Source organism: Pseudopipra pipra, chromosome 17 (genome assembly GCF_036250125.1).
Source record: "Pseudopipra pipra isolate bDixPip1 chromosome 17, bDixPip1.hap1, whole genome shotgun sequence".
In the NCBI taxonomy this organism is placed as follows: domain Eukaryota; kingdom Metazoa; phylum Chordata; class Aves; order Passeriformes; family Pipridae; genus Pseudopipra; species Pseudopipra pipra.
In genome coordinates this window covers 9166293-9193453 of record NC_087565.1, presented here as the reverse complement: position 1 = coordinate 9193453, position 27161 = coordinate 9166293, and the positions used below count along the sequence as shown (strand labels likewise).

Here is a 27161-nt window from a genome sequence, read left to right as displayed (position 1 = left end):
TTCAAAAACAATTGATAATTTAATACAATTCTGAAGTGTCACCAAAAAAAAAATATATACACACACACACACGGTCCCCTGATAATGTTATTACCACAAAAAAATGCATCCAATAACTCAATTTCCTTTCTGAAGGAAAATAACTGAAAGAGGAGAAACCAAAGGTTTCTTCATTATTTTAAGTTTTCCTCACAGATGGATTTTTCTGTGGAGTGGTTCAGTATTTTCATGTAACAACTGAACATGGCACAAATTTGGTTTGGGTTATTGGCAGCTTCTCCCTCTCCCCCCCACCAGAGCGAGTATGACAAAAGGTCAAGTGAATATGGAGTTCCAGGCAATTCCTTTAGAGCTTTAAAAGCAAGACACAGAAACCAGTTTTGCAAAACACCAAGTCTATATTTACATCCACATGTAATAATATACTCAACTAAAGTGAAATACATCATAAATTAAATGAGTATTGCGCGCCTACTGCTTGACAACTTCCGGTTCCAACAATTAAAATAGAACAAAATGGAATGAAATAAATACATTTAAAAAAAAAAAAATCAACAATTTGTACCTCTATATATGCACTGTTATTTCCAAAGACATACAAAACCAGTAGTATCCCAATAGTTAATACTGATGGGCAAAGTGTGTTCTGAAGCACAGGGTGGTGCTGCTGTGGAATAGAGTCTTCAGGTCTGTTTTTCCATTCCAACCCCAGAGATACCAAGATTTAAAAAAAAGCCTTGAAAAACTGTACCAGCATGAAGGGAGATTAAAAACAAACAAGCCTTAGGTCTGTTTGCTGAAACACGTTAAAACCCAGCCCTGCACAGAGGAACAACCTCAGACCCCCTGGCACAGGCAGGACAGGGACAGCCACGGATTCTATAAACTCATGGAGAGATCAGGCAAAAAAAATAGATCAACCATTTTCCAAGTGAATTCATCTTCAAAAAATAGGCTATAAAAGTGCAAAACTAGGAAAACAAAAATCTAGATTATGTACATATGGCTCAGCTTATGAACAGGAAAACAGGTCAATAGTGTACAATTTCCTGATACACAGCACTTCATTCCATTGCCAGTTCACAGAGACAGTGAAAATAGGTCCCATATCCAGGAACTAAGACAGACAACTGGAACATCTCAAGTTGCATAAGGCTTCCACGTTTTTGCTATTTTACATTTGCTGTATGAGGGAAGAGAGCAAAACGAACAGTGCAAAATATTTCTTTTTTTTTGTTTTGTTTTACTAAAATATATGGAAGTCAAAGCCAGGTCCAGAAGGAGTTAACTCTTAACTACAGGTTTCATGAGGAGAAACTAGGAAAGCAAGTCAAAATATGCAACAGTTCTGCTTTACTGGCTGGTAACTGGCCATCTTCCCTTTACAAAATTTAAACTGCATGTGCATTAGAAAAAACTCTTGTTGTCTTCACAAAAAAATAAAAGGAGATATTCTCCCATTTACAGGTTATTTCTCACTCATTTTAAACACCCAGCAGATGCTAAAACTTGACATCAAGAAGCTTCCAAGCACAGTTAATAAGGCTCCACCAGAGCCACATCCCTTTTGAAGTCTGGAGATCCCATATTCATATTGCAAGTCTTGTTTGTGACTTTACAGCTTGGACGAAGGTGCAAAGTAGTTTTTTTCTCTAAATGTAACTGTGTGTGGAGTTTAGTACAGAACTAAACCTCTGCAACACCCAGAGCAGTTATGTTTCTCAAGCCAGTCCTAGGGATTTTCTGCTGCAAAGTTTTGGGAGAGACGTTTGAGAGGCTTCTCTGAAGAACAGCAACCAATGCCAAGAGAATAATCCAACCACACTTCAGGAAATCCAAATGTCAAGTATTGCCTCATCCTTGCATTTAAAAACATGCTGGAAAGAAGCCCAGAGGACCAGAGCCCTCCAGCACGTTGTGGTCCTCTCACACATAAGGCAGATCAGCACAATGTCAGCACCGTTGCTTTCATGTTCACAACATTTATAAACTGGACAGTTTCAGTTTATTTGGAAGTTGTTGTTAAAAAAAAAAAAAAGAAAACAAAACAAACAAACAAAAAAAAAACTAACATAGTTCAACAGGGGAAAAAAAAACCCAAACAGATGAGAAACTTTCACTTTTATCAAAAAGGAGCATTAAGCCAACAGGATTTCATCTTCACTATTTACAGGTTACCTGAGGTGCAACAGTATATATTCTTTCAAAGAGAAACTCTTCAGCAGCGCTCAAGTATGTAAAAATATAGTTCCTACCTAATATTTGGTCAATTCATTCTAATGAAAAATACTCAAGAAGTCAATGTCAAGATATACATTCTCCACACACCTTCATAACCCAATTGTTTAGACTACTTTTTATGGCTATTTGGTACAAAATGTTAAAAGAACCGATATTATAAAACTGTAGTGTTTCTATATACAGTACAATCACAGCTTAGTTCAGTAGCTTTCACCATTTTCTCTTCCTCAGGGGATGAACTGCAGGTATAACTCCATAAAACATGCATTTGTGTCCTTAGGCCTGGGGGAAAAAGAGGGCAAAAAAAATAAGTTTGTGGCACATAATTATAAAATAGTACAGCACATTTTCTCAAGGAGCAGCTTTAAAACATAAAGAGAATTTCTTCCACATTCTTGCTCAGTGTATTTAGGAATTGGTATTGCCATATAAGGTCTGCATATTTAATTTTCCAAATAAAAGCTGGCAATCAAGTCTACTTTGGAAGATACTCAGCCCCAAGTAGAGCTACAGGCATGAAATTGAGTTAACTTAAAACATCACAACTGGACACAAAGGTGCTTAGTAGGGACAATAAATGCAGTGAGATTAGAAGAATATCAAGAAATAAAGCAAAGTACTTTAAAAGCTGTCAACTAGATGTCAGATAGCTCTGTGCAGACATGTAAAATCTTTCCATAAAAGAGTGTGTGCTGGTCCAGGTGCTACAGCATTCCAGACACAGCTCCCTAAATTTGAATGAGGAAAATTATCTGTAGCTCTAGGTTTGAAAAAGGCCCACAGATACATTTATTTATTTATATTCTTACAGAGCACTTGTCTCCTGAGCAGTGGAGGGGTTGGTGAGTTCTCAGACAGGCACAGCACTGAGGAGCTGGAGCACAGGAATTCCCAGCACCAGGATAAAGCTTCTCATTGACCTCTTCCCCCAAGAGGCTACACCCACCCCTCTGTCAAACAGAGGGAAAACTACTTGGAATAACCTCTCCAGTACAAAGAGAAGCTGTGCAGGAGCTGTCAGGACACCCTCACCTCTCCAGGAAGCAACCCCCATGAGGTTGTGTTTGGGGCAAGGCTCAGGCCCCAGCAGGGGTAAAATGAGCAGTGTCTGCATTCTCAGAAGGATTCACCTACATTTTCAGGAAGGACCAACCCATAACCTCCCACAGGACTCAGCAACTGTGATCACAGGCACTTCCTCTCATTTCTAGTTCTCTACAACATGTTCTCCCACCCCCCAGGACTGACTTAATTTTGACTTTCTGACTAAACTTTGACTTAACCTTGAACACTTCCCACTGGTATTGTACCTAATCAATATGTTTATCTTGTTTTAGCCCTCCCATTTCTTTCCAAAAAGGAGCATCTACCTCCTTATTACACACACCATTACTACTATTCAAAACAACTCCTGCTGCTACACCAGCACTTGGTTGAATTTATAAGAATGAGAGAGTTTGTGTCTTTTCAGCTGCTGTGGTTCAGACTTTCACAACCTCTCATCAAGCTGTGCAGCACCTTTGATGCCACGAGAACACAAAGCAAGATTTGAGCAACAATCAGTTCAGAAGGTTTGTTTACCGTTTCCTGAAGGATTTAATTCTTTTTGTCACTGGGTCTGAAGTGTGAGTTCCCCACGAAGGGCTCATAACTCCTCCTCTGCAGGAGGCTGCTGGGTAAGTGTTGGTAAGACACTGATCTCTTCCCTGGAAAAAAATAATTTAGAGGAATTAGAATTATTTCCTGCTAATGTCAGGTCTACATCAGCATCCAGGCTCCCAAAATACCACAGATGCCTCAACAAATCATCTCATCACCAGGCCTCAAGACATAGATATTCTCAGTCCTGATTAATGATTATGTGAAATTCACTGTCCAGAACAAATACAAGGAGAATGAAAAGTATTAATTTAACAACTTTGTGCTAAGCTTTATAAACATAATGTCCACCTCCAGATTTCATTCATTTTATTTGCAAGAAAGACATTGCTTTGCTTAACTCATCACAGCAGAGGCCTCACCTAAGGAGGTGTAAGTGCTGCAGGACGTTCCTGTACCTTGATGGTTACAGATCCAGTGCCTGTATTTGTTTGAAAACTCAATTTTTGAATGAGTATTTGAGAGGAAAATTGGGGATACTTCATTGTTGCCATCACAGATTATATGGCACTCGTGACACTTTAAAGAGTGTTAATATACATTTTCTTGAAGCCCTTTGTTAAGCAATTTTCAGTCCAGTATACAGGTAGTTTCATGTTTATCTGAGACCATTAATTCAGATTTATATATGTGAAATCAATGCCTGTTCCATATTAAGTCTTACTACCTCAAGTAAGCAGTCAAAAACACTTCATAAAATTAAGGAAAAAAGTCCAGAATCATTACTCCCACAGGATACAAAAAGCCCAACTGCCATCCATATTCCATGGAAGCTTTAAATGCAGCATTGGGGAAAAAAAAGCCAGCAAGCTTTAATTAAATTAAAATGGCAAAGCTAAATTAATATTTCAACAGAATCTAGGAAGCCATTGGAGTGTGTCACGAGCAATTGTCATTTAATTTGCAGCCTCTGCCAAATCAATCAGCCAACAGGTTATCCCTGATAACATGTTGCCATTGCAAAGGCAACTAATTTGAAAATAACACAAAGTGAGTGGTTTCAGAATGTTCCTGTCTCTTCAGGGCAACACGGGATGGCAGAGCTTACAAGCAGTAAGGGAAGGCATCGTGCCTTAATCAAGTTTGCCAAGTGGAACATATTCTCATGACAACTTGATCCAGCATTTAACATGCGACATAACGTGTGCACGGGACCTAAAGAATGTTGCCACGAGGCACAGGGGCCCTTAGAAAAGGGGTTTGACATCATGTTCTATAATATCACCAGAGTTCAATAAAAAGAGTGCAGAGAGCTGCAGGTCTGCACCTGCAGTGCTTTGCATGTGGTGTCTTACAAAACACAGCTCTGAGGAGCTGCAACTCTTGACAAACAGTTGTGCTTCGGCTTTTGAACCAAAAATAAAGAGAATTTGCAGGAACTTTTCTCTTCAGTCTTCACCCACAATAAAACTCTAACACTGAGAGGTTTGCTGGCTGCTCCCCTGTACCCTCTCAACAACTATCAAGGTTTAGGCTGGGTTCTTCTAGGCAGAATGGTTGGAAAACTAAGAAATTAACCTCACAAACCTACATTTTTTTCTGGTTTTATTATTTATATTTTTATTGTTTATATTTTATTTATATTTATTTACATCTTATTGGATAGGGTTTTTTATTGAAGTTGCTAAGAAACCCCATAGAGGGGGGCTTGCTTCGCAAGTCTTTCCAATGTAGGTAACAGCCAAAAAAAGTTACTTTCCTTGCTCCCTGTAACCAACAATGAAATCTTTCTTTCCATGACAACAACCCTTGTCAAATTAGTTGCAGGCACAGTTTTGAGAGCTTTAAGTAACAAGGAATAGTGGAGAGTTCTTGACTCCAGGGTAGTTCTCCAGGCTTGCACTAAAGAGGAGGCAGAAAAGCCACGGAGGTTTCTCTGGCAGACAGGTGGAGCTTCCAAAAGGAGAACAAGGTGGATTCCAGTGAAGTCATTGTTTAAAAATAGTGTTGCATGAACTGCTGCTTCAGCAGCCTGGCCTGGCTGGGCCTGCTGACACAAGGGAGCATCTCCCATCCCCACACACACTGCTGGCACCCTCTGTTTCATCTTCTCTCATCACCAGCAACCAAAGCACAGCAGCATCATTTGTCCTCCTGGCCATCCCTGGGCACTCTGTGCAAACCCAGAGCCCAGTTTACACCCCCACAGCAGCTGCTGGTCCAGCTCAGGGCACACAGACAATGCTCTTCACAAAATCAGCCATTAACTCCACAGCCTCCTCAGTGAGCCAGCTGGGGTGTTGGCTTTCCCTCATCCACTCCCCACTCAGCCTGGAAACACAACTGGGACACTTTCCCTCATCCTTCCAGAACCCACTGGGCAAGCCTGGATATTTAAATATAAATCTGATATATTTTTGAAGCCCTCAACCTTAAAACAAGCAAACAAAAACCAGAACAGAGTTGGTACATATATTTTTTTGCCCCATAACTAAATGTAGATTTAGTATTTTGCAGTTTGCTCTGACCTCAAGTAACACACCCCTGGCTTGTTAGGAGCCCAGACTACTTCAGAAGAGTAACTTTACTGCTTCCAGAGAATGGGAGTATTCAGAGTTCAGGAACAGACTTTAAGACTACACAGCACACACACACACACTATTCATTTTTATAGTAGGATCTTCATTTCAAAATTCAAAGTCCTGTGTTTGTAGCTAAGTCCATGCTGACCTCAGCTCCAAGTCATAAATACCACCTTCTAGAAATAGTCAGACAACTGCTTAAATATCACCCAGCACCTTTTAATCTTGGCCTCCTGCTAAGTTTTGAAAATGCTGACCAAGAACAAAACACAAAAAGCATGCATTTCATACAAGTACCAAAGTTTTCCCAATACATCACAAATCATTTATCTCTGCTAGGCCCAGGATTTTCCACAGAGCATTACTACACCATAATTACAACAGCAGAAACCTGTTGTCCTGATTTAACAAAGTATTCTGTTCCTGCTAAAAACTAAACATTAAAAAACATCACTGAAGAACAGAAGTATAAGATTTATACCATAGTTTTATGATCTGCAATACATCCTTTTCTGCTATTGAAGGGAACAATTGTCCACGACAGCTTTCTCTTTTCTTCTTTTTTTGTAAGAAGTTTTATTAATATTCCAGATGGTCCAAGACTTCTGGTACATTAAGCAGAAAGGCTCATTCCATATCCTGGATTAGTCGACATGTCTGGAGCACTCTGATGAGCAAACAATACATGTTTGCTATCAGAGCCCCATGGCAGGGGGGAGGAGGGAACCTGAGGAACTTCAAATCCCTCTTTAAAATTCAGCCCTTCCTTGCCTAATTCCCCAAGCCAGGAGTTTGCTGAACCTGGATTTTAAATTTAAAGTCCGAGCACTGGCTGGACTTAGTGAAACAGTGAGTACAGCTTTATTTTCTGTGCTTCAAGGTGGGTACAACACATTTACATTCCACTCCCCTCCCTCTGTACCAGTGTAGGACATTTAAGGAGGAAGAGGGCACCATACCTTCTCCTGTAGAGCTGGTCACTTGGCCATTGCTGGATCCACAGGAACCGTACAGTGACCCAGAGCCATATGGCTCGTAGGGTTTGAGAGCAGTCAATGCACTGGGAGGATCAGCATCATCTGAATTCAGAAGCCCTTGTTTGGTTGGCAAAGCAGAGGGTGCAGGTTTGGTGCGAGGGTATTCCTGAGGTAGCAGATTTGCATATCTGTTTGCAACACGAAATCTGCTCATTTCGTATCTCATGTAATTGGCCATGGGAGAGTCCACGTGGTCAACAGCCACCAGGGTGGGTTTCACTCGTTTGGAAGAGGGTTCACCATAGTCTAGGTTTACATTGCTCCCAGATTTACTACAAAGATAGTCCCTTCCTCGATGACAAGCCCAGGTGGTTTCATTTAGGTGAGAGTCAAGAACCCCATTCATGCTGCTGCTTACCAGACCAGACTGAGTCACTGGGGCACCCAGAGCTTTTATCTTAGATTCAGACCTTTTTACTCTGTCCAGCACTGGAGAGATGCTGGGACTGGAGTGCACTTCTTGCTGAGGTTGTCTGTAGTTATTTGCCTGAGCTCCAATATTACTTGGCTGTTTATGAAACTTGAGGTTATTGGGGGCTGTGCTGCTCGACTCGGTCGCTGAGAAGAGAGGGGCTTTGTTCTGTGCAGGGGGACATTGTTTAGCTTTCCCTGTTTGCAATGGTTTCTGCTGTGTAGATGGGGAAGTCTTATTTTTATTGGAAGGAGGAGACAGAGGAAGCACATCTTTGCCCAGCAGAGCTGGGGGACACCCCGTGCGCCGGGCCTTGGCCACGGCCTTCGTTCTGTAGCCGTTCTTGTTAACGGTGTCGGGGTTGTACTTGTGCATCAGCCTCTGGTGCATCATTAGGACTTCGGGGTAAAAAGTCCTGTAAGTACAGAAGGGGCAGGTACTGGGTGCTATCAGGCCTTTAGTTGCAACCACTGAACATTCTTGTGAAGTCTTGCTGGATAAGTCCAAGGGCTGCTCGTGACAGCTCGCGACAGGTTTGTGTTTGTAGTTCTCAGTGCACTCCTGCACATCATCCACATTTTTTCCACCAATAAAAGCACAGATATACTGGACATCATCTTCCTCTGATGCCACAGAAACCTTTCTCTCTCTTTTATGAGGAACATTAAGCTGAGCTTCCTTTGTTTCCTTCTCAGCCTTTAGTTTTTCCACATAAGCAGTGGGCACGTTCTCGGGTATTTGATTGGAATTGTTACAAAGAGAACCTTTGTTCGATTCCCTGGAATTGTTTTTGATTTTTAAAAAGACTGTGCTGCCTATTGCATTGCTCAAGGACAGAACTTCCTTTTGCTGCTTGGCAGGTGGGCAGCTCTCAGCATCTTTGGCACCATCAAAAAGCCTCTTCAGGTTTTTGGTTTCTTGAGCACCATCAGCAGCCAGCGAAAGCACCGTCTCCTGATTCCGTAATGAAACTTTGCTGTCACTTTTCACGTCTGCTGCACTGTCACCGTGCCTGTCCTTGTGATGTCTCTCTAAGTGATACCTCAGTGAAGTTTTCTGTGCTGCTGCATACTCACAGAATTCACATTTGTACGGTTTTTCACCTGAAACACAGTTTTATCAGTAAATAAGTTTGACGTGATTTGAACACAATAAAACACGGGAATAACGGAGACCATAAAACAGTAAACCAGATTTTTCTCTCCCCTTCTGCAGCCCCAAACCCATTTAAATAATTTAAACATCTTTTTGCTCTGACTAACTACAGTGACATCTTCTGGCTGCAGTGGAGAGATGTTTCCCACACAGTTGGCCACGGATGGAGATGGGAGCTGACATGTTTGGCAGAGATAAGCAAGAAGTGTAACTGTGGGTCAACTCCAACAACTTGTAGCCCTTGATCATACCACAAGTGTGCTATTCAACAACACCAATGGCACAGCTCACCTATAAATAGAGCTGCTTCCCCAGAAACAGGGACATGCAGAAGTAAAAGAGTTTGCCTGGCCAGAGAAAATAAGGAGTTGAAAAGCAGGCTCAGCTTTTCACAGGTAGCAGCAGCTGGCAGACAAAAAACTGAATAGCTGGGAAACAGGCTCTTTTAAAAAATTAAAACCAAACCCAAAACTTGTTGCTACACTGCTAAAAGCAGAAAAAAATTCAAGTTTTAAAACGTATTGTGTTTTTAACAATACCTGATGCAACGAGTTCTATTCAAAAACATTTATATTTAGGTAAATAATTAATTCTAAGACATTTTATTGCAATTATAATATTTTTTTAGCGTTGGAGAAGACCTTGTTTTTAATATCAACAATTTTAAAGCTAACTTCTGTTTTTCATTTAATAAAAAGTGGATTCAGCAGGCTTCCTTCCCCTCCCACCAAGGAGAAGCCCCCATTACCTGTATGAGTTCTGAGATGAATGTTGAGGTAATAATTAGAGCGAAAATACTTTCCACAGTAGCTGCATTCTCTGGAGGTTCCAAGGGTTTTAACTTTTGTTCTTTCCAAACTATCTTCATTTTTATCTTTGGGAAAAAATATAGGTATATTATTAAGAGCAAATGCAGTCTTGTTTAAAACAATAACTATTTTAACTGGTTTTTTTAAGGAAAAAACCACAGAATTATGAACTGCTGTCAAATCCTATGGTCTACAAGTATCTTTTGTTCTCATCTCAAAGCACAAGAGTTAAAATGTTAAAAGTTTAAAAGTTCTGTTTGTGTCCAGGAGCTGTGGCTTGTGACTGAAATGAAGGAGCCCAGAGAACAAGATGCAAAACTATGGCTCAAAGAAGAAAAAAAAGTTCTCTTTACTGACCTACAGGAACTTGATGGAGAATGGCCCATCTCAAAAACTCACACAGGTTATAAAGTGCACCAGTTTACTAAAAGGAGTGCTTGAATTAGTGTGAGAATCACGATTCTGAATAAAAATGTGCTCTGTGCACAATGGCCAAACACAAGGAGGTGTTTTGGGGAAGGGGGGCAAAGAAATAGATGTAATTTTGTATTAATTCTAATAGTAATATTATTTCTGTGCTAATCAGCGGTGTATCTATATAATAGCATCTTTAGATTTGATGAGCAATCTTTCCCTAGAAACATTAATGCTAAAGCTTGGAGAAATATAGACAGGGAAGTGGCCCGGGTGGACACGTGTATTCCAGGAACAAACCCAGGGATGGCCAGGTGGTTCCACTCGAGTGCAGCTGCAGCAGGTGCCACTGGAGGGCGGCAGGGACAGGGAAATGGGAGAGAAGAGCTCTCCCAACACCACTGAGCAACGAGGCTCTGCTGGCAGGTTCAATAAAAACAGAGACAACTTCAGCTAAACACCCAAGTCCAGTGGAAACCAGGAGAAGGAAGGAGACCTTTGGCTTGACTAAGACTGCAGCCGCTTAACAGATCGAGGTTAAAACAGTTCTTTGAGGTTCCTAAGTGTTGGAAAGGTTCTCTAGTGGAAATGCTCCTTTGTTTGGCTCAGCTGTGGCTAAGCCGAGCTGTAGCTGAGTTAAACAAACACATCATGTCTCAATAGCTGTGACTCAGCACCCTCACACCGAAATCTGCTGTGCTTTAGGATAAGACGCTGAGAAACAAAACAAGCACGTTAACATTAGGTAATAATTCCATTCCTTTGTTACTGGAGGCAAAATAAAGGGCTGCACATTACCAGAAATGGAAAAGTCAGCCCTGTGTGTGTGCCAGGACATTCTGTACGTCGTGTCTTTCCTTGAGATTATGCAAGTGTCTGTTCTTTAAATGCCGACTCGGAGCATGTCACACACAGGAATGTGAGATTAGCTGCAATCTTTGCTATCCCTTTCTGTCCCCAGACAGGCAATCTTTTTTAATTAAGGAATCATTCAGTATCACGTGCTTTTCCAAGACACTGTGACATGCAGAATTAATCCTGGGTAATGTACAGATGGAGCCTATCCACTCTGTCAGCAACCCTTCAAGGAGGAGGACTTAAATATATACCTTACACACATGTCCACATATTAACAGCCTGCACGTCCTTGCACAATGGATTTAAACTTGCTGGCTCTGACATTTAGGCTTTCAAGTTACTTCTGTTCAAAACAAACACAGAACTTGCAGTTTGACAGAAAAAGTCTTAAATTATTCTTTGCTTCTCGGGGTCTTAAAAACTGCTGGAATCGAGCACTGAACATTTTCTGCCCTTACGAGATGCAGGGGGAAAAAAAGTGGAATTGCAATAATTTCTTCAGAAATACTCTGGGTAAAGAAGGGATATGCAACACTCCAGTAAAGAGAGAGAGAAGGGGTGAGTAAACAGATTAGACTTTTCCTACACTGATTGTTATCAAGGCTATTTCAGTGATTTCAGTAACTCATAACTGCAGGAAAGCCCAACAAAACTTCAAAGACCTCAAAAATGGCAGCATCCAAACCTTCCTTTCCCTGTCATTTTTCTCTTTTCCCTTTCCCCCCACCATAACATTTCCCGTCTGGTTTTTTAACATTTCCTACCAAGTTCTGACCAGATAACAAAGACACAATGCATTCTTTGGCTCTGAGGAGTTCCTAAACAATTCAACATCAGCTACTTCAGACTCAAGTGCTCCAAACTCTCCTCACCTAAATGAATTGTTTCCGAGAGCCCGTCTTCAGATCCATCTTCGGAGCCTCCTTCCATTCGCTCTCCTGCTCCGTTTTCCTCCAGGTTTGCAATTATATCAGCACAGAACGTCCTGGAAGCAGCTGAAGTCTCTCCATCAGCCCTCCTGTCTCTCTTGTGCACCCTGGAATGAAGGACTAGCTGGTGGTATGTTCTGAAGGCTTTCCCACACTCGGAGCAGTGTGTTGGTTTCTCTTTGTTCTGGGATGATTTAGAATCCATCTCCATAGAAGGCACTTCACCACCTGGATGTTTCAGTTTGTCTTGGGTTAAGTTACCATTCCCTGCGTAACTGTTTTTATTTACTTTTGACTTCCCTGTAGTTTCAGCCTGGCTACCTTTATTTGCATTCCAAATTTCACAGAGTTCTTCTTTATCAGAAGATGACTCATCATTGTCTGTACTTCCTTCTTGCCCCGGTTCTTTCACTTGGCCGTGGCCAACTGCAATTTTCCCTTTGGTAGCCAGCTGCCACGCTTGGTATGTGGTGAAAGGATCCAGCTCAGCAATCCATTTGGCAGGTTTCTGCAGTTTGTCTTTATCTGGAACTGAATTTGGTCTCAAGTTCAAGAACTGGAAAAATTCCTGGTGTTGAGATGTTTCTTCTGCATTCACTTCAGCAGTCACTTGGGGGCTTTCACCGTTGGCTACTGATTCTTTGGTGTGCACTTTGCTGTGCTCAATTAGAGTCTCTTTATTGTGAAATAGGAAACCACAAACCATACAAATTTTGTAAGGTGACGTTACATTTTCAGTTACATGCTCCTGCACCACCTCATTTATTGTTACGGGGCCTTCAGAACCTTGTTGGTGTTTGTTCCTTGAGCCAGGCTTTCCAGTGTGTGTCCTCATGTGATTTTTGAGGAACCAGGGCTCTTTGAATCTTCGTCCACAAACGTTACACCAGTACGTGAAAGAGTCTTTATGCTTTTTCATGTGTGCCTCAATGTCAAAAGCTTTGTCAAACGTCTGCCCACAAACTTTACAGCTGAGTTCTTCGCTGTCCTGCTCATTGCTTGGTGAAGGCAGGTTGGTTCTTACCTGACACTTATCCAGAGGGCTGAGATACTCTGCCTCAATCCTCAGGACAGCCGGCTCACACAGCGTGGGTCTATGCTGGGTTAAAACGTGCTTCCCGAGCTCCTCAGGGTGTTTGAAGGTCTCATCACAGAACATGCAGTCCAGGGGCATGCAGCCCTCAGCCTGCATGAGGAACTTCTCCTGCAAGCTTTTGTAGGAGATGGTGTTTGTCCCTTTTATTGTCATCGAGGCGTCGCTGTTGTCCATCTGTGCCCCCACGGTACTGGCTATTCCATCCGGCCCTTCCATGTATGCCAGGAGGGGCTGGGTGGGCATGATTCCTCCCTTCTCTGCCCTCTTACATGTCTCACTGGAAGGCTGCAGTTCTTTGGGAGTGCTCACTGATCACTATAAGGACACTTGTAGAGTTCTCCAACATGTGCTTACAAGTCTGCTGAGCTGGAAAACCTCTGCCAGGAAAAGGTGTGTTTTTTCCACAAGCAAAAAATTCTTCTCTTTCAGCTTTATGTGCTTTCACACATCACTGCAAGTGCATCCGTGGGTTCATTCAGTGATGGAATGAGGTTTTTTTATTGAGTTGCTTCTTCAGATTTTTCAAGTTTACAGATACAGTCAGTTGCACTTAGTTTTTTTGTACAAACATTTCAAATAGTTGCATTGGGCAAAAGACACTCAAGGCCAAGTTCAGTGCCACAAAGAACTCCAGCACCTGGAAAAGAGAGAAAAGAGTCAGTCAGACTTTTCCAAAGAGAAGGATTGTGTCCCAAATAATGAAAACAAGAGGGCTGAGAACTACCAAGTGCTTTTGAACACAGGAGGCATATTTTTAAGAGTCAAAGAGGGACAGCTAAAAGGCACTATGGTCACTTTTCTACCTTCCACACTTGACCATCCCTCTGTTCCATGAGCTGGGTTTTTGTATCACAACTTCTACAGAACAGCAATACTTTGTCTCTTCTAAACCTGTTCCGACCCAGTTATATAAAGCTCCTGAAACCATATTTCAATACACTCCTGAATTCACAACAAGCAAACACAGCAAACCCAAGTAACCTTTCCTTGAACCGGTGAAACCACCGTAAAACTTTGCTTGTTTGTTCTTTAAAGGCTGTTGAGCAAAGGACTTTTTTTTTTTTTTTTTTGAAGACCAGACAGCTTGGAATCAGCTTTTACAGTTCTGGAACACAGGAAGTGTCAGCACAAATCTTTGTATTAAGGACTATTCACTAGTACCACTCTCAGAGCTTTTCCTATCACCCACAAATTTACACTGTCACTGTCTGTGACACTTTGGGGCCGGTACAACTGGAACATCTCAAAGTCTGATATAAACTGATACTATTTCTTGAACAGTATATTAATATTTAAATCACACAAGAAGCCAACTACTATGTTTTTAAAAGAAAACTCCTCTACTTTCAAATTGCACACAACAAAAAAGGTGCTTAATTCATTTTCCTCACAAGGGAAAGATTCCACAAGACTAAAAAGTAGTTAATCACAACTCCAATTTAAATCTCCAAGTCTACTAAAGTTATAATGTCTGCTACCAGCAACTCACCACTGGGCTGACAAATTATAGTTGTTTGGAGTTCAGGACTCCACTTGATCAAATTTCTGGATGAAGGAAAAGTCTAGCAAACTAATACAATACTAATATAAATTGAATAAGAATCACTCAGAGACAAGACACATTTCCAGATAAATGAATATCTAATGAAAAGAATTAATTCAAAATCTGACTCAAACTTTCAAAAGTATCTCCTAAGAGCCAGTGATCACACAACTTGAATTAATATGCCCCAAAACAGGAGGAAATTATTGTTGCCAGTTGCTTGTCTTCCATTTTTCTGTATCTCCAGAGCTTACAAGTGTCTTCCCTGTCCAGTCCTCCAACCCAGGTTTAAACAAGGAGCACATTTAATACCGAGAAGCTTCTGGTTTTTTTAACTCTAGTTGTCCCAGGCCTGGGCCAAAGACTCATCTCCTGCCAAACCCAACTGGAGGGATCTTGGGGGTGAGGTGGAGAGTGTAAGAGGGAACAAGCCCCTGACAGGCTGGTGCTAACAGAACCTGGATTTTCTTTTCTAACTACACCCTTTCTCCCCATTTTCAGGTTTATCACTGCCATGATTAACACTTCCTCCTTGCATCATGACTCAAAAATCTCCTGTAACAGGCAGGTTCAGGCTGCAGGGTGACACTTCTACTGCAGCCTTTGCCTTTGTCCCTTCCCTACTCACTTCTGACTTTCATTCTCTCCCTTATAGGCAGCTGGAGAAACTATAACCAAAGTTTGAAGCTGAAGTATTCAAAAAGCTTTCCCTTTTGTAAAACAGAAGGAAAAAACATATCAAAGGGTGCTGGTTAGCATGTTTTACTTCAAGTTTCAACTTGCCTTTTTGTTCTATTTCTACTGTAGTTTTAAGAGGTATTTTTTTTACCCAACAGGATAACATGCTGCAGCAAAGCTCAGTGACTATCTGCCTGAAAATAATTTTGTTTCAAACCAAAAAAAAAAGAAAAAAATAAAATCCAGGCAAGATAAAAAAACGGAACAAGCTTAGAGTCAACTGCATTTTCTTTCCAAGCCACAGGGAAGCGCTCTGCAGGAATAGCTGTAAGAATCATCCCACAAAAATGCCTACAAGAGGCATTTCTGGAGCATGAGGGCAGATCCAAAGGCCAGTGCCTAATGTCCCAAATAGAATTGCTGGGATTTCTCATCCACTACTTCCTTACAACTGTCTACAAACACAGCAAAAGCCAATTAGGGTTGATTATGCTCCCACTTTGCAGCACTACAATATCCACACAACAGAGAAACAAGAAATAAGTCACTGCAGAGAAGAAACAGATGAAAAGCAGCAAAATCCACACTTAGTGCCTTGTTCTCCACAGCATTCTGGGATGAGGTGAGGGAGAACAGAGCTCCCTCTAACAGGGACCACCACACTCAGCTCTACTCAAACCCAGCCTGGGACGATACAAACACCGAGAGCCACGTCCTTCAAGATTTATTAGAACTTAAGGGACAGGCACAGATCACATCTAGGGAAGGCCCCAGGTTGGTCACTGGTGTGTGAAAAACGCACCTCAATCAATAATGTTTTCTCTGGTAAGTCCTTTAAAAATGAGTCTGTTTCAATCTCAGTTGTAAAAAATGAAACCTGTCCTCAGAGTGTACAACGAACATGGGCCATGAGAGGAGTTCCAGGAGTCTGGGTCCTGTTTCATTGGGTATCAACAGGTTTGAACAAGCCCCTTGGAGACTTCTTCCATGGTCACAGCACTTTGCACCCACTCCACCAAGCTGTGTTGGCTGCTCAGTGCTTTCCAAGCTTTTAATAGAGGCTCTGAACACTTCTGAAGAACCAGCCACAGCTCATCCTCTAGGCAGCACTGCAAAGCAGAGCAAGATATTCCTGTTTTTGGAATCTCAAATGCCTATTTGCAGTTCAGGCAACCATTGCTCTTGGATATACAGGAGACAGTACCCACAGAGGGGGGAAAAGACTGCAGGTAGCATTTCTGAAGGAAACTGCAGATGCAACTAGACAGAATTATATTTAAACTGAGAGGAAAAGAGAACAAAACTACTGGAGTCAGGAGGTGAGTTAGAAAGCTGTAGTCTTATTCTTGTATCTGGTGATTACACACCTCACTCTGATTAGGTACATGGCTTTTACAAGCAGGCAGGATTTTAGGCTCTTGTTGTTTAGACAAGCCAACACACGCTGGAACTGCAACCCAAATATCTACACCAGGATTTTATCCATTAGTAACAAACCTTTCTTCCTGCTGAAGATAATGTGCCTTGGATTTGAGGACCAAAAATGCTGATTAATCACATTCCTGTTATTCAAAACCCTGTAGGCAGCAGGAAAACTGTCCAGAGTTGCCTCAATTGTTGCTTCCTTGGGAAAGTGGACAACGTGTGGGTTTGACCAACACTGACTGTGGCTGGAGGTCTGTGCATAAGCTCAACAAAAAACACACAGTACCTGGGTTTCTGCTGTCATCTTTCACTTTCAGAAGACCAAAGAACAGACACCCACCAGAATCAGAGCTATGAGGAAAGGAGCAGAACAAAACAGGAAATCCTTCCTTCCAACAGCTGAAAAGCCGTAACTTTGCTCCAGATGAACTCAAGGTTAAAAATAAAGAATGACTTAGCCCTCCTCACTAGAAAACTCGAGTTCTGCCTTCCCTGCCCTATAAATGTCACCATGGACCTCACAGCCCAATCCAAGGCCCACAGGCTCCAGGGGCTGCTCCAACACTTTGAGCAGGGCAGGAAGAACCTGCCAGGACTTTTCCTGGCGTGGTCCGTCCAGAAGTGACAAATTCCTCTCAGTTCCAGGATGTCACTTATTGTACTTCACCATTCCAACAGTGCAGAGCCTGAGCATTCAGCAAACTTCAGTTCAACCTGAGTCATATTTGGCTATAGGGCCTTTAGCCAAGTATTTCAGCAGGTTCACAGCGATGCCCATTACATTTATAAACACCACAAAACGTGTATAAATAAAGATTCCACTGGACAGATGAGAACATCTTGTTTTCATTGCACTTGCCACACACCCCAAGAACCACACCAGAAACCTGCTGCATATAAATGGATTATTAAAACAGAGAAAATTTTAATTAAGTGCCTGTAGAGAAATTTAATTTCTTTTTATGAAGTTACACAACCAAAGACAACATATTACAATCTCAAAGATTTCTTTGGGAAATGACCTATCAGGAGTAATTTTATTGCATTTCTACTTCCTGCATTTCAAAATTTCCATGAATATGTAATAAAAACTCTCGACACACCTTTCAGAGAATAGCAAAGTCTAACCATTGAATTTCCCATTTTAAACATTACAGAGCACTGGGTACAAAAGTTGCATTCCAAGTCTCAGGAAAAATATCTATTCCTTGCTACTCCTGTGCTGGCAAAACTATTGTTAAACTGTAAAAAGCAATGGGGAACAATTACAGAAGTTTAAGTCGTTGCTGCAACACTTTCTGAGAAACAGAAGTGAGAAAACTACTCGAGTTGCAGCCAAATTCAGGACACTTGGTTACTGCTCTGCACTGGCAGACACAGCCTCAGACACAACCACCTCACCAACTCTGAGACTCTCAAATTCAAGGCCAGCAGCAAAGATATTGTTCAACAGATGACCAGATTCTTTCAGCTGCTGCAGATCAACCACCTTAATTTTCACTGTGTCTATCAGACTTGAGAAACTTTCATCTAACTCTCAACTCCACTTAAAAAAAAAACAAAAACAAAACAACAACAACAAAAATCCTCTTCAGCTTTCCTCACGTTTCAAGAAGTTTCAGGATGTTAAGAGTCATTTTACACAAAATGTTCTTTTCTCTTGGTACGTTTATAGCCCAGAACATGTTGCTGGTAAATGGATTTTACACTGCTGATTGCTTAATGGAAATTACAAGTTAAACACCTTTTTTTTTTCTCGTTTCAATCTACAAGTTTTGCCTTTTCAGAACAGTTGTTCCAGTTCTACCTAAGGAACACAACAAATTTGTTTTATTCAACATGACTTTTCGTCATTGAGACCACAAATAAAAGCTACCTTCTGAATATTATCTATATTGTCTGGGCACAGCTGTATTGAGGTATAACAGGAGGAGCTCATGTATAACTAAATACATAAATAAATCCTCAAATAAAACCTGAGCTGAGACTGAATTTATTGAGAGCATTTCTTTTTAATATACATTTATATCACTGCATTAAGCTAAGTTGCACCACACCTGGCACACACAAAGACATTCAGCAGAAAATACCATCCCTAAACAGTTGATAAGAACATCCAAGAGCTCCAAATTTTTGGGATGGCACCTCCAGTGCCCTGGGCTGTGTTTGCAGAACCCACCAGTGACACCAGCCCTGTCCACAAGCTCCCACACTTACAAAGTGAAGCCAAGTGTTATTATGAGTTTCTGCTTTACCACTTGCTCCAACACACAAGTCAGATTTCCAAAATCCACAGTGAGGAATTCCAGGTTTGTCTCTCCAGGCACCAGGGGTTTATGGCAACCACTGAACTTCCTCTCTGCGTTTAAGAAGAACCGTGTGGATGTCACACCTCGGGCCATCAGGTGTTTTCCCTTGTGAGACAGAAATGCCTTTTCTCCCCCAGTTGAAGGGAAGGACAGTCCCTAAAGCCAGGGAAGATGATGCAGTATTTGCTACATAGGATGTGACCTGATTTCTGACAAAGTACACGACTGAAATGACAACACTGGGAAGTTGTAAAAGCCTGCCCAGATAAAACCCGATTTTGCAGAGCAGCACAGAACCAATAACTCCTCATTACTGGCTGTTCCACTGCTTTCTAGGGAGGGGAAGAGCTATCCCCTTCCACCTTTTAACAGGGGATCATTTCACACAACTTCCCAGTGTGTTCTTTGCTAATGGAGGAGCACGTGAGTAAAACACCTTTAGCTGCTTCTCATCCTCACCGAGGCTTTTACACCAACTGCTCAAGTACAGAACTGTTTTTAAATACTTTACCAGTTCAGTCTGATAAAGAACCAACACTTGTAAAGGAAATGGAGATCTAGGGGGAGGAAGGGGAGGAAGAGAGTTGTTTGTTTCAGTTGCAGGAAAGATCAAAATGAAGATGTTCAGGTTGAAAAGAGAACATAAAAGATGATCCTAAATTGGAATTTCCACTCCCTAAATCTGCAAATTTAAGTCCCCCTCGTTAGTCTTCATCCTTCAGGCTTGAAGATTTCAAAGTTATCCTAAACTTAAACTCTTAGGGGGGGTTTTCATGGCTTATCCTTTTTATCCTCTCTAAGAGAGCAGCTCAGTTACAGTCCCTTCTAACAACACTACAGAGATTCCCAACACAGTGACACCAAGACAATTCACAAAACCAGACACACATACAGAATTCAAGAATGTTATTATCCAGGCATTTCTGCACACACACTTCAGAAAGATTTTGGGTGGAAAGCTCTTTTACAGTCAGATAAAAGAGACACACATGCGAGTCCAGCAAACAGGATTTTAATCACCAGTGGAAAATAACTAGTAGTTAATAATGAACAATATTAGGAAAACTCCCTCCCCCCATCTCAGACATCTATACTAATAAAAACAAAGGATATCCTCTCTCTGAGAAACCTTTTCCTGTGGAGTCCCTTTTTCTTTAAGGCTATATGTCTACCAGTGTTTTGGCAGAGGATGGATGAGCTCAATGTGTCTCCTCAGTGAACTGAAAGCCTCTTCTATCAAGAGATGTAATTAGTCCTTTTAAAGCAGGGAACATATAAGCTTGCATCATTTTGCACATGTTTTTCCTCCACTGAGCAAGAGCAAATATAAAAGAGACTAATTCTTGGCATTAAAGGAGGAAGTGCTACAAATAAGTATTGACTTTTAAAGTTCAGAGGGACTGCTCTAACTGCCAGATTTTTTTCCTTTTTTTCCCTGGGATTAGGAGAGAATTTCTCAGGAGCCACAGAACCAAAGTGTACTTTAGACAAGATGAAGTGGCCAATACCTGTTGTAGAAAGGCTGAAAGACACAGGAGTGATCCTATTTGAAATAAGTCTGGGCCACATTTCACCACTGCTACAGGATGATGCAACTTCATTAAATCAAGAAGTTACATGCACTTAAACTGGCAGTGACCCCTTACCTTACAAAACAGTTTACTGTTCTCTCCACAGCAGGTAAAGGCTCTCTGTGGAATGAGTGATACATTTTTATTGTTGAGTCAGTCTCACCTTACATAGACAGCCTCATGTGTTTAGTCTTGGTTTTCATTTAAAAGGAGATATTTTCAGAGACCTTAAAAGGAAATTGGACTTTTTTACTTCTTGGTAGAAGGATGTAAGGCCTCTCCAGTAGCCACAACTCCAAAGAAGTGGTAAATTCAGTTTACCAAATTAGACTTAATTCCTTATTGCTCAAGAGCCAGGAGTTCCTCCAGAGCAATTATGGACAAGTTGCATCCCTTTGGGCAGCAGAGGTGAAATAACAGGAAAAGAGATTGTTTTACTATTCCTGTATTTGAGACAAGTGGTCACTTCCAAAGAGTTCCCTTTGTTAAGGTCATCAATCTGCCCCAGTGCTCTCACCTGGTTTCAGCTCTGAATCCAACTCTTACCCAACACACTCAAACCACTGCACAGTGGCAGGAGAAGCAGCAATGTCTGATTCCTCTTCTCTGCAGAGCACTTGGAAGTGGCCACTTTCAAACACATCCACAATTAGGTGTTTGCAAAAGTCACTCCTGGAAGATGGAAAAAGGTACACGACCCAGGGAAAAGACATTCACTTGTACTCCAGTCATCCTGGACTAGCATCTGAAGGTACTAAAATATAAAAGTGATAGAAATAGACACTTCCAACAGCTGCCTCCTTTCTCCCATGCAGGTGGGAGATCTCCCAGAGACCCACAAATAAACCTCTCTAATTACCCAGCCCTACAGTCTCTCACCCTAGAGGGCTGCAGGGATGTATGTGATCATGGATCCAGCATCCTGGGCTTCAGAGTGCCAAAGAAAGGAGAGGCAGCACCCACAACAAACTGACCTCAACAGGCAGAGTCATGCACCAATTCTTTAAGCATAAGAAAAGGTTAGAAAGGAACAGGAAAATTAAACTGTGATTTGGGCTTCTCTGGACCACTTTACACCCATTTTCCTTACAATGTACTCAACATCAGCCTTTGGTGTACATCGAATTTTCTTCCTCCCGAGTAGCAAAAGAGAGAAGAGGCTGACAGAACCCCCAAGGTTTCACCCCACCAGTTCTCAACTATCACAATAAAGTATAAAAACAATACAAGATCCCTCCTGTAGCTCATGTCAGAGGCAAACTGTACTGCCTCTACTCCACTGAGAAATGCCCCCGTACCTATTGCACATAAACAAACTCAGACTTTGATACTTTTAGTTACATAAAATCTTCAGCACATAGAAAATCACTACCCAGTCAATTATTCACTTCTACTTGGATGGTGTTCTGCTCAAATCTTGAAGTCACACTGATCTACATAGATTTCCCAGCATATTCTGACCACATTTCCTCTTGTACTTTCTTTTGAAATCCTCAAGGCAGCCTGATAACCAGTTCCATCCCCTGCAATAAACTGAAGGCATTGTCTTTCCAAACAAGTATGGCACCTATATTTTTAATTTCAATCTCATTTTTTCCCAGCACATAAGTTCTTTTACTTTGAAAGTCTGCTCTTATCACGCCACTTAACTTGCTGCCTCCTTATAAAAAAAAAAAAATGAGGAAGAATCAAAAGCTAGATTTATGATAAGCTATAAACTATGCTCTGACCAAAGTCATGTGGTTATAACAGTAGAAGTTTGAATATATTTTCCCCAGTGACGTACGCCCACGTTTGGCATAAACAAGTTTCATCAGCAACAAAAGGCGATTATTTGGCAATTTCACTGAAAAAAAAAAACAAAAGTTGATTGCTAAAAGCAAATTATTTTGAGAGAGCAGCTTTCTGTCTGGAGGTGCATAAAAACCTAGGGAAGGCTAGGCTGAGAAAGTGTGCTTGGGGTTTTTTAATCCTCTAATGCAACATAGTATTGAGACTCTTACGTAGTTGGTCATATCCTTTTCCTTACTTTTGTGTTCAGCTGCAAATCTCTCGTGGTATGAGTCACATCTCCCTCACAGCACACATACAGTAGTCAGCAGAATCCCCTGAGCACGCTCAGGCACCAGGAAGAAAAACTTTTTTGTTCCTAAAGTCACCTTAAGGAGGGAGGGGGAAGGTGTCACGGGTCAGCAGAACCGCCCCAAAGAGCGGTTTGAGACGAGCGCAGTTATGAGAGGTGGAAAGAGGATCTGCCTGGAACGCTGAGGCTCCAAAGGCACAGCCCCACAAACAAGAGGCTGAGCTGGCACATGGCAGCCCCGCTGCAACCCAAAGGCACCGGCCTGCTATATTTAAAGACAATACCCCAACGGTTAAGTATTACAACGTTTTAAGTGAGATAAATAAGCATAAGACACAGGCAAATATCCTCGGTTATTTAATCATCCTGAAAGCAGCGTGGAAGTGTGAGGGGGAGTTCAAAGGTCAAACTCTTCTTTCAGCTTCTTGCAAAGAAAAGAAAGCTCAGCCCATTTTACCTTGGGGAAGGGGGGGCTGCTCCTTCCATATGCCAGCATTTCATAACACAGGAAAGAGGGAGTGCATTTACATACCCACTGTATGGAATCCTTTACCAGGACAATGGATTCCAAATCAAGGTTCAGGTTAGAAAGAGCCGGGACAACAAAAAAGTCCCAAAGAACAAAGGGAAGTTAAAATGTACTTAACGTTTCCCCCAGAGCTTCTTAATTGCAAACTCTCGGATTTTTTGTAACTAAAAGTTTACTGTAATCACTCTTTTGAAAGTCTAAGTGAAACCCACAGTTCCCTTTTAAAATTATTTTCCCCTGATCGCAGTAATTACTTAGCACTTTGTATAAAATATGCTATCAATCTATCAACATAGTTCTAAATGAAAACATAAGAGAAGATATTTCTGAAGATTAGAAAAAAGTGCTCAAAAAAGGAATTTTTTTGAGTGTGATCTAATGAAAGGGGAAACTAGAATCAAGTAACCTTTTGTGTAAGACAGGCTGATAAAAAGGTGCTAAAGTTTATTATTTTCCTCTTTCTACCCCCTCACCCTAAATCTTGCTCTCCCCACCCCTACACCAAAAGAAAGCAAACCCCAAAAAAACATTATTCACTTAAAGAGAAAAAAAAAAAAATCCTCTAATGCAAAGCCTGGAAGCCATTCTCTAAAGACTACTTAATGTGAAACTTTGTTTACAAGATACAAATATAGCCTCCTTACCACACTCAAAACCAGAAAACATCCACTTATTTAAAGAAATGCTTTTTCTATTTAGATCAACAAGGACGTAGGTATTCATTTTAATTTTAAATTCGGCCCCAACAGTGCCATATGAATGTTTTAAACTCATCTATGATATGCACTGTTTGAGAATGTTTAAACAAAGGAAGTAGGAAAAGCCTTAAAATACACAGCAAAACTTAATGGCTTCAATTTTTAAATATATACTGATTGCAGCATGGCAAAATCATTCTCTTATGCTCACAGTCAGCCTTCAGAAAGAATAAGTGCAGTCAGCGGAGTAATTTGTCCCACTGGAAATTCTGTATAAAACATCTACCTAAAATAAACAAGGTTCGCAGCAAGAATCGTCAGTTGCCATTAAGGACACACCTTAAAGTTCTTACCACACAGTAACTAAACAAGTACAAACTAGTGGTGACTATTTGCTACTTTTGTCTTAAAAGTTAATGAGATCAATTCACTGCTCAGTATCAGATCGTCAGATCATTTTCTTCAAAATGCAAAGAGACAAACAAGCCCCCAGCGCGAACATCCAGTGTTGACTGGTTGATGTGTTATCAGCCTGAGGTTCTTGTGAAGGCGACTGGAAATATTCGCATTTAAACCTGACACCACGTAATGCTAAAAAGGTAAAATGCTGAACTGCTCAGAATCTGGAGCTCTGGTACTGGAAGGCAGCTGTTGTTCCCCTGCCTTTTCTTTTGTTGTGCTTAATCTCATGTCAAGTCATTCAACCAACTCCAAAGCGATGAAGACATAATTGAACAACCTTAACTAAAAACTGATCTACTGTTCCTAAATAGCCATATATGCCGTTGAGAGATTTAAAAGAAAGAAAGAAAAAAGCAAACATATGAAAAAGAATCCACAGAATTTACATCAGCAACTCTGGTGCATGCAGAAGAGTTGCTTGGCTGGAGGCCAAGCCAATCAATAATCACTGTAATAGCCGCGGTTCTAAAGTTATTTGTTTTTCATATTCATCATCCCAGCAAACTTAAAAGGCAAAACTTGAAAACTCAGACACTGATTTCAAGAACGAGCTGCGAGATCTATAACCCAAGTATTTTGCACAGCATTACAATATTGCTCATTAAAAAAACATGTTGCAGAAAGATCAGTGATCACAAAGCCACATTCCTGCTACAGATCTTAAAATATTGACTCAGTTACAGAACTAGTAAAGGGGAAGAAAAAAAAAACCCTCCTCCACCCTCTCCCTCTTCCCTCCCCCTCTGCCAAAGAATGCAGTTTATCCTACTTATTTGCAACTGTCCTTTTCTATTATCCAAGGAAACGCTGAAACCTCAGTGTGGACATCACAAATTAAAGTCTTAGTCGTATTCCCAAACCTACAGTTAATAAGAGCTCCTAAGAGCAATAAAACATGGCGTTAAAGCATTTGCAAGCCATTGTCATAGCCCTGTGCTCTTATACCTTTGCAGACACAGAACCAGCCCCCAACCAAGCCTGTGAGCACTGGTCAGCAAGTCAATGCCTGCTATTCAACTTGTAGTTAGGCGTTTTATTTCTGTGTCTTCCAGATCATATCACTCCTGCATTTCACGGCCTAATAAAATGTGAAGAATGATATGCTCCCTCTCTCCCCCCTCTGCATCTGAAACTGCGTTATTTCCCTCTCTTCTTTCTCACATATTCTTACAAAAACTTCCCTTTTCACATACTTCTATAAGAAAATATTTCACTGCAGCTACACTTCAGTTCCCATTTCTATTTTCGATTTTCACTAGATTCTTCTGCTCCTGCCTCCCCCTCAAACCCACTGGTAGAAACTGATGGAGTTTTAAAGCTCTCAAGGTCATTTCAAAAATGAAAAAAAAATATGTTGCCATAAAAAAAAAAACCTTTAAACACACAAACCCCCCAAACTAAACCCTTTTCACATTCAAACGCCTTTCATCAGCAGATCAATAACCCAACATAAAGATTTTTGTTCCCCTCCACTTCAAAACTATTACACTTCAATTCAAATACTTACAGGGAGTCACACAGCACATTTTATGGGATGGTTCATTAGAGAACATACAGACCTTACTTTGGCTGCAGGTTTTCTGTGTGAGGAACAAACAAACAAACAAACAAAAAAAAATCCTCACACCCCAAAACACAAAGTCCAGGGGGTATCACGGAACAGGAATGAAATCCAATCTCTGGATATTCTAGAATTTTATTGTCCTCGCCTGGCAACCTCTTTTGTTGTTCAAGAAGTCAGTTGAGGCTTATTTATTTATTTTCTAAACTTCCTATTCCTCTTTAAAAAAAAAAAAAAAAAGAAGAAGAAGAAGAAAGAGAGAAACACGATGCTCAAGAAACGATCAGGAGAAGAAATGACCGGGAAGGGTTCGGTCTTCAGAAGACAAAGGTAAATGAAACAAAAACTGGCAAAACGGATCAATAAACTTTTCATTAACAACCCCCCCCCTCCTCCTCCGCCCCATGAGCCACTTACTACAAATCCTTCTTCCAGGAACATCTTTGACTCACAAAGAAATAAAGTCTCTCCTCGCTCCGCACAGCCCCGACCCCGGCGGAAAATCCCCCCCAGACCCGGCGGGGCTCGGGGGGGGACGGGGTGACCCCCCAGGTGTGGGGCGGGAGCTGCTCGGGGGTGCGGGGCGGGGGCCACCGGCGGCACCGGCCGAGGGACAGCGGGGCTGGGGCGGAGGGAGCGGGGGCCGGGCCGGGGCCGCCCCGCCCGCACGGCCGGGGAGGGGGCGGCGGGAGGGGCCGGTACCTGCGGCCGGGCGGGGCCAGCGCCGGGCACACCTGGACCCGGAGCCGCCGTGCCCCGAGCCCCCGCACCTGCCCTGCGCCTCCTCCTGCTCCCGCTCCGACCCCCGGAGCCGGCTCAGGGGCGCCCCGAGCCCCCGGTTCCTCACAGGGCGTGCGCCCCAAACCCCTCACGCACCCGGCCGGCAGCGGCCCCTGCCTCGCACCGCCGGCCCCTCACGGCAGGGGCCGCCCGCGGGACGGGGCTGCGGCTCGCTCGGGTGCCCCTGAGGGGGTGTGAGGGGGGGGGGGTGATGAGGGGCCCCCCGCAGGTGCCCCCGGCGCGGCCTCACCTGCGGCGGTGCCCGCCCGGCGGAGCGGGGGGGCCGAGCGGGGCCGGAGCGCGGGCAATGTTTGTAAACGGCCCCGCCGCGGCTGTTGCTCGGGGAGCGCGAGGACATGCCCCCGGCGCTGGGGACACGCCCACCGGGCT

At 42.2% G+C, this 27161-nt stretch overlaps 1 protein-coding gene across 1 annotated transcript; it reads right to left on the bottom strand.

Moving 5' to 3' along the window:
* Positions 1 to 378: 378 nt before the first annotated feature.
* ZNF217 (zinc finger protein 217) lies at positions 379 to 27161 on the bottom strand. The gene is made up of 6 exons (XM_064674181.1): positions 27022 to 27161; positions 11980 to 13769; positions 9775 to 9900; positions 7382 to 8974; positions 3823 to 3947; positions 379 to 2523 (listed from the first exon to the last, which is right to left on the bottom strand). The coding sequence occupies exons 2-5, from the start codon at positions 13373 to 13375 to the stop codon at positions 3838 to 3840; spliced, it is 3225 nt and encodes a 1074-aa protein (XP_064530251.1). The 5' UTR covers positions 13376 to 13769; positions 27022 to 27161; the 3' UTR covers positions 379 to 2523; positions 3823 to 3837.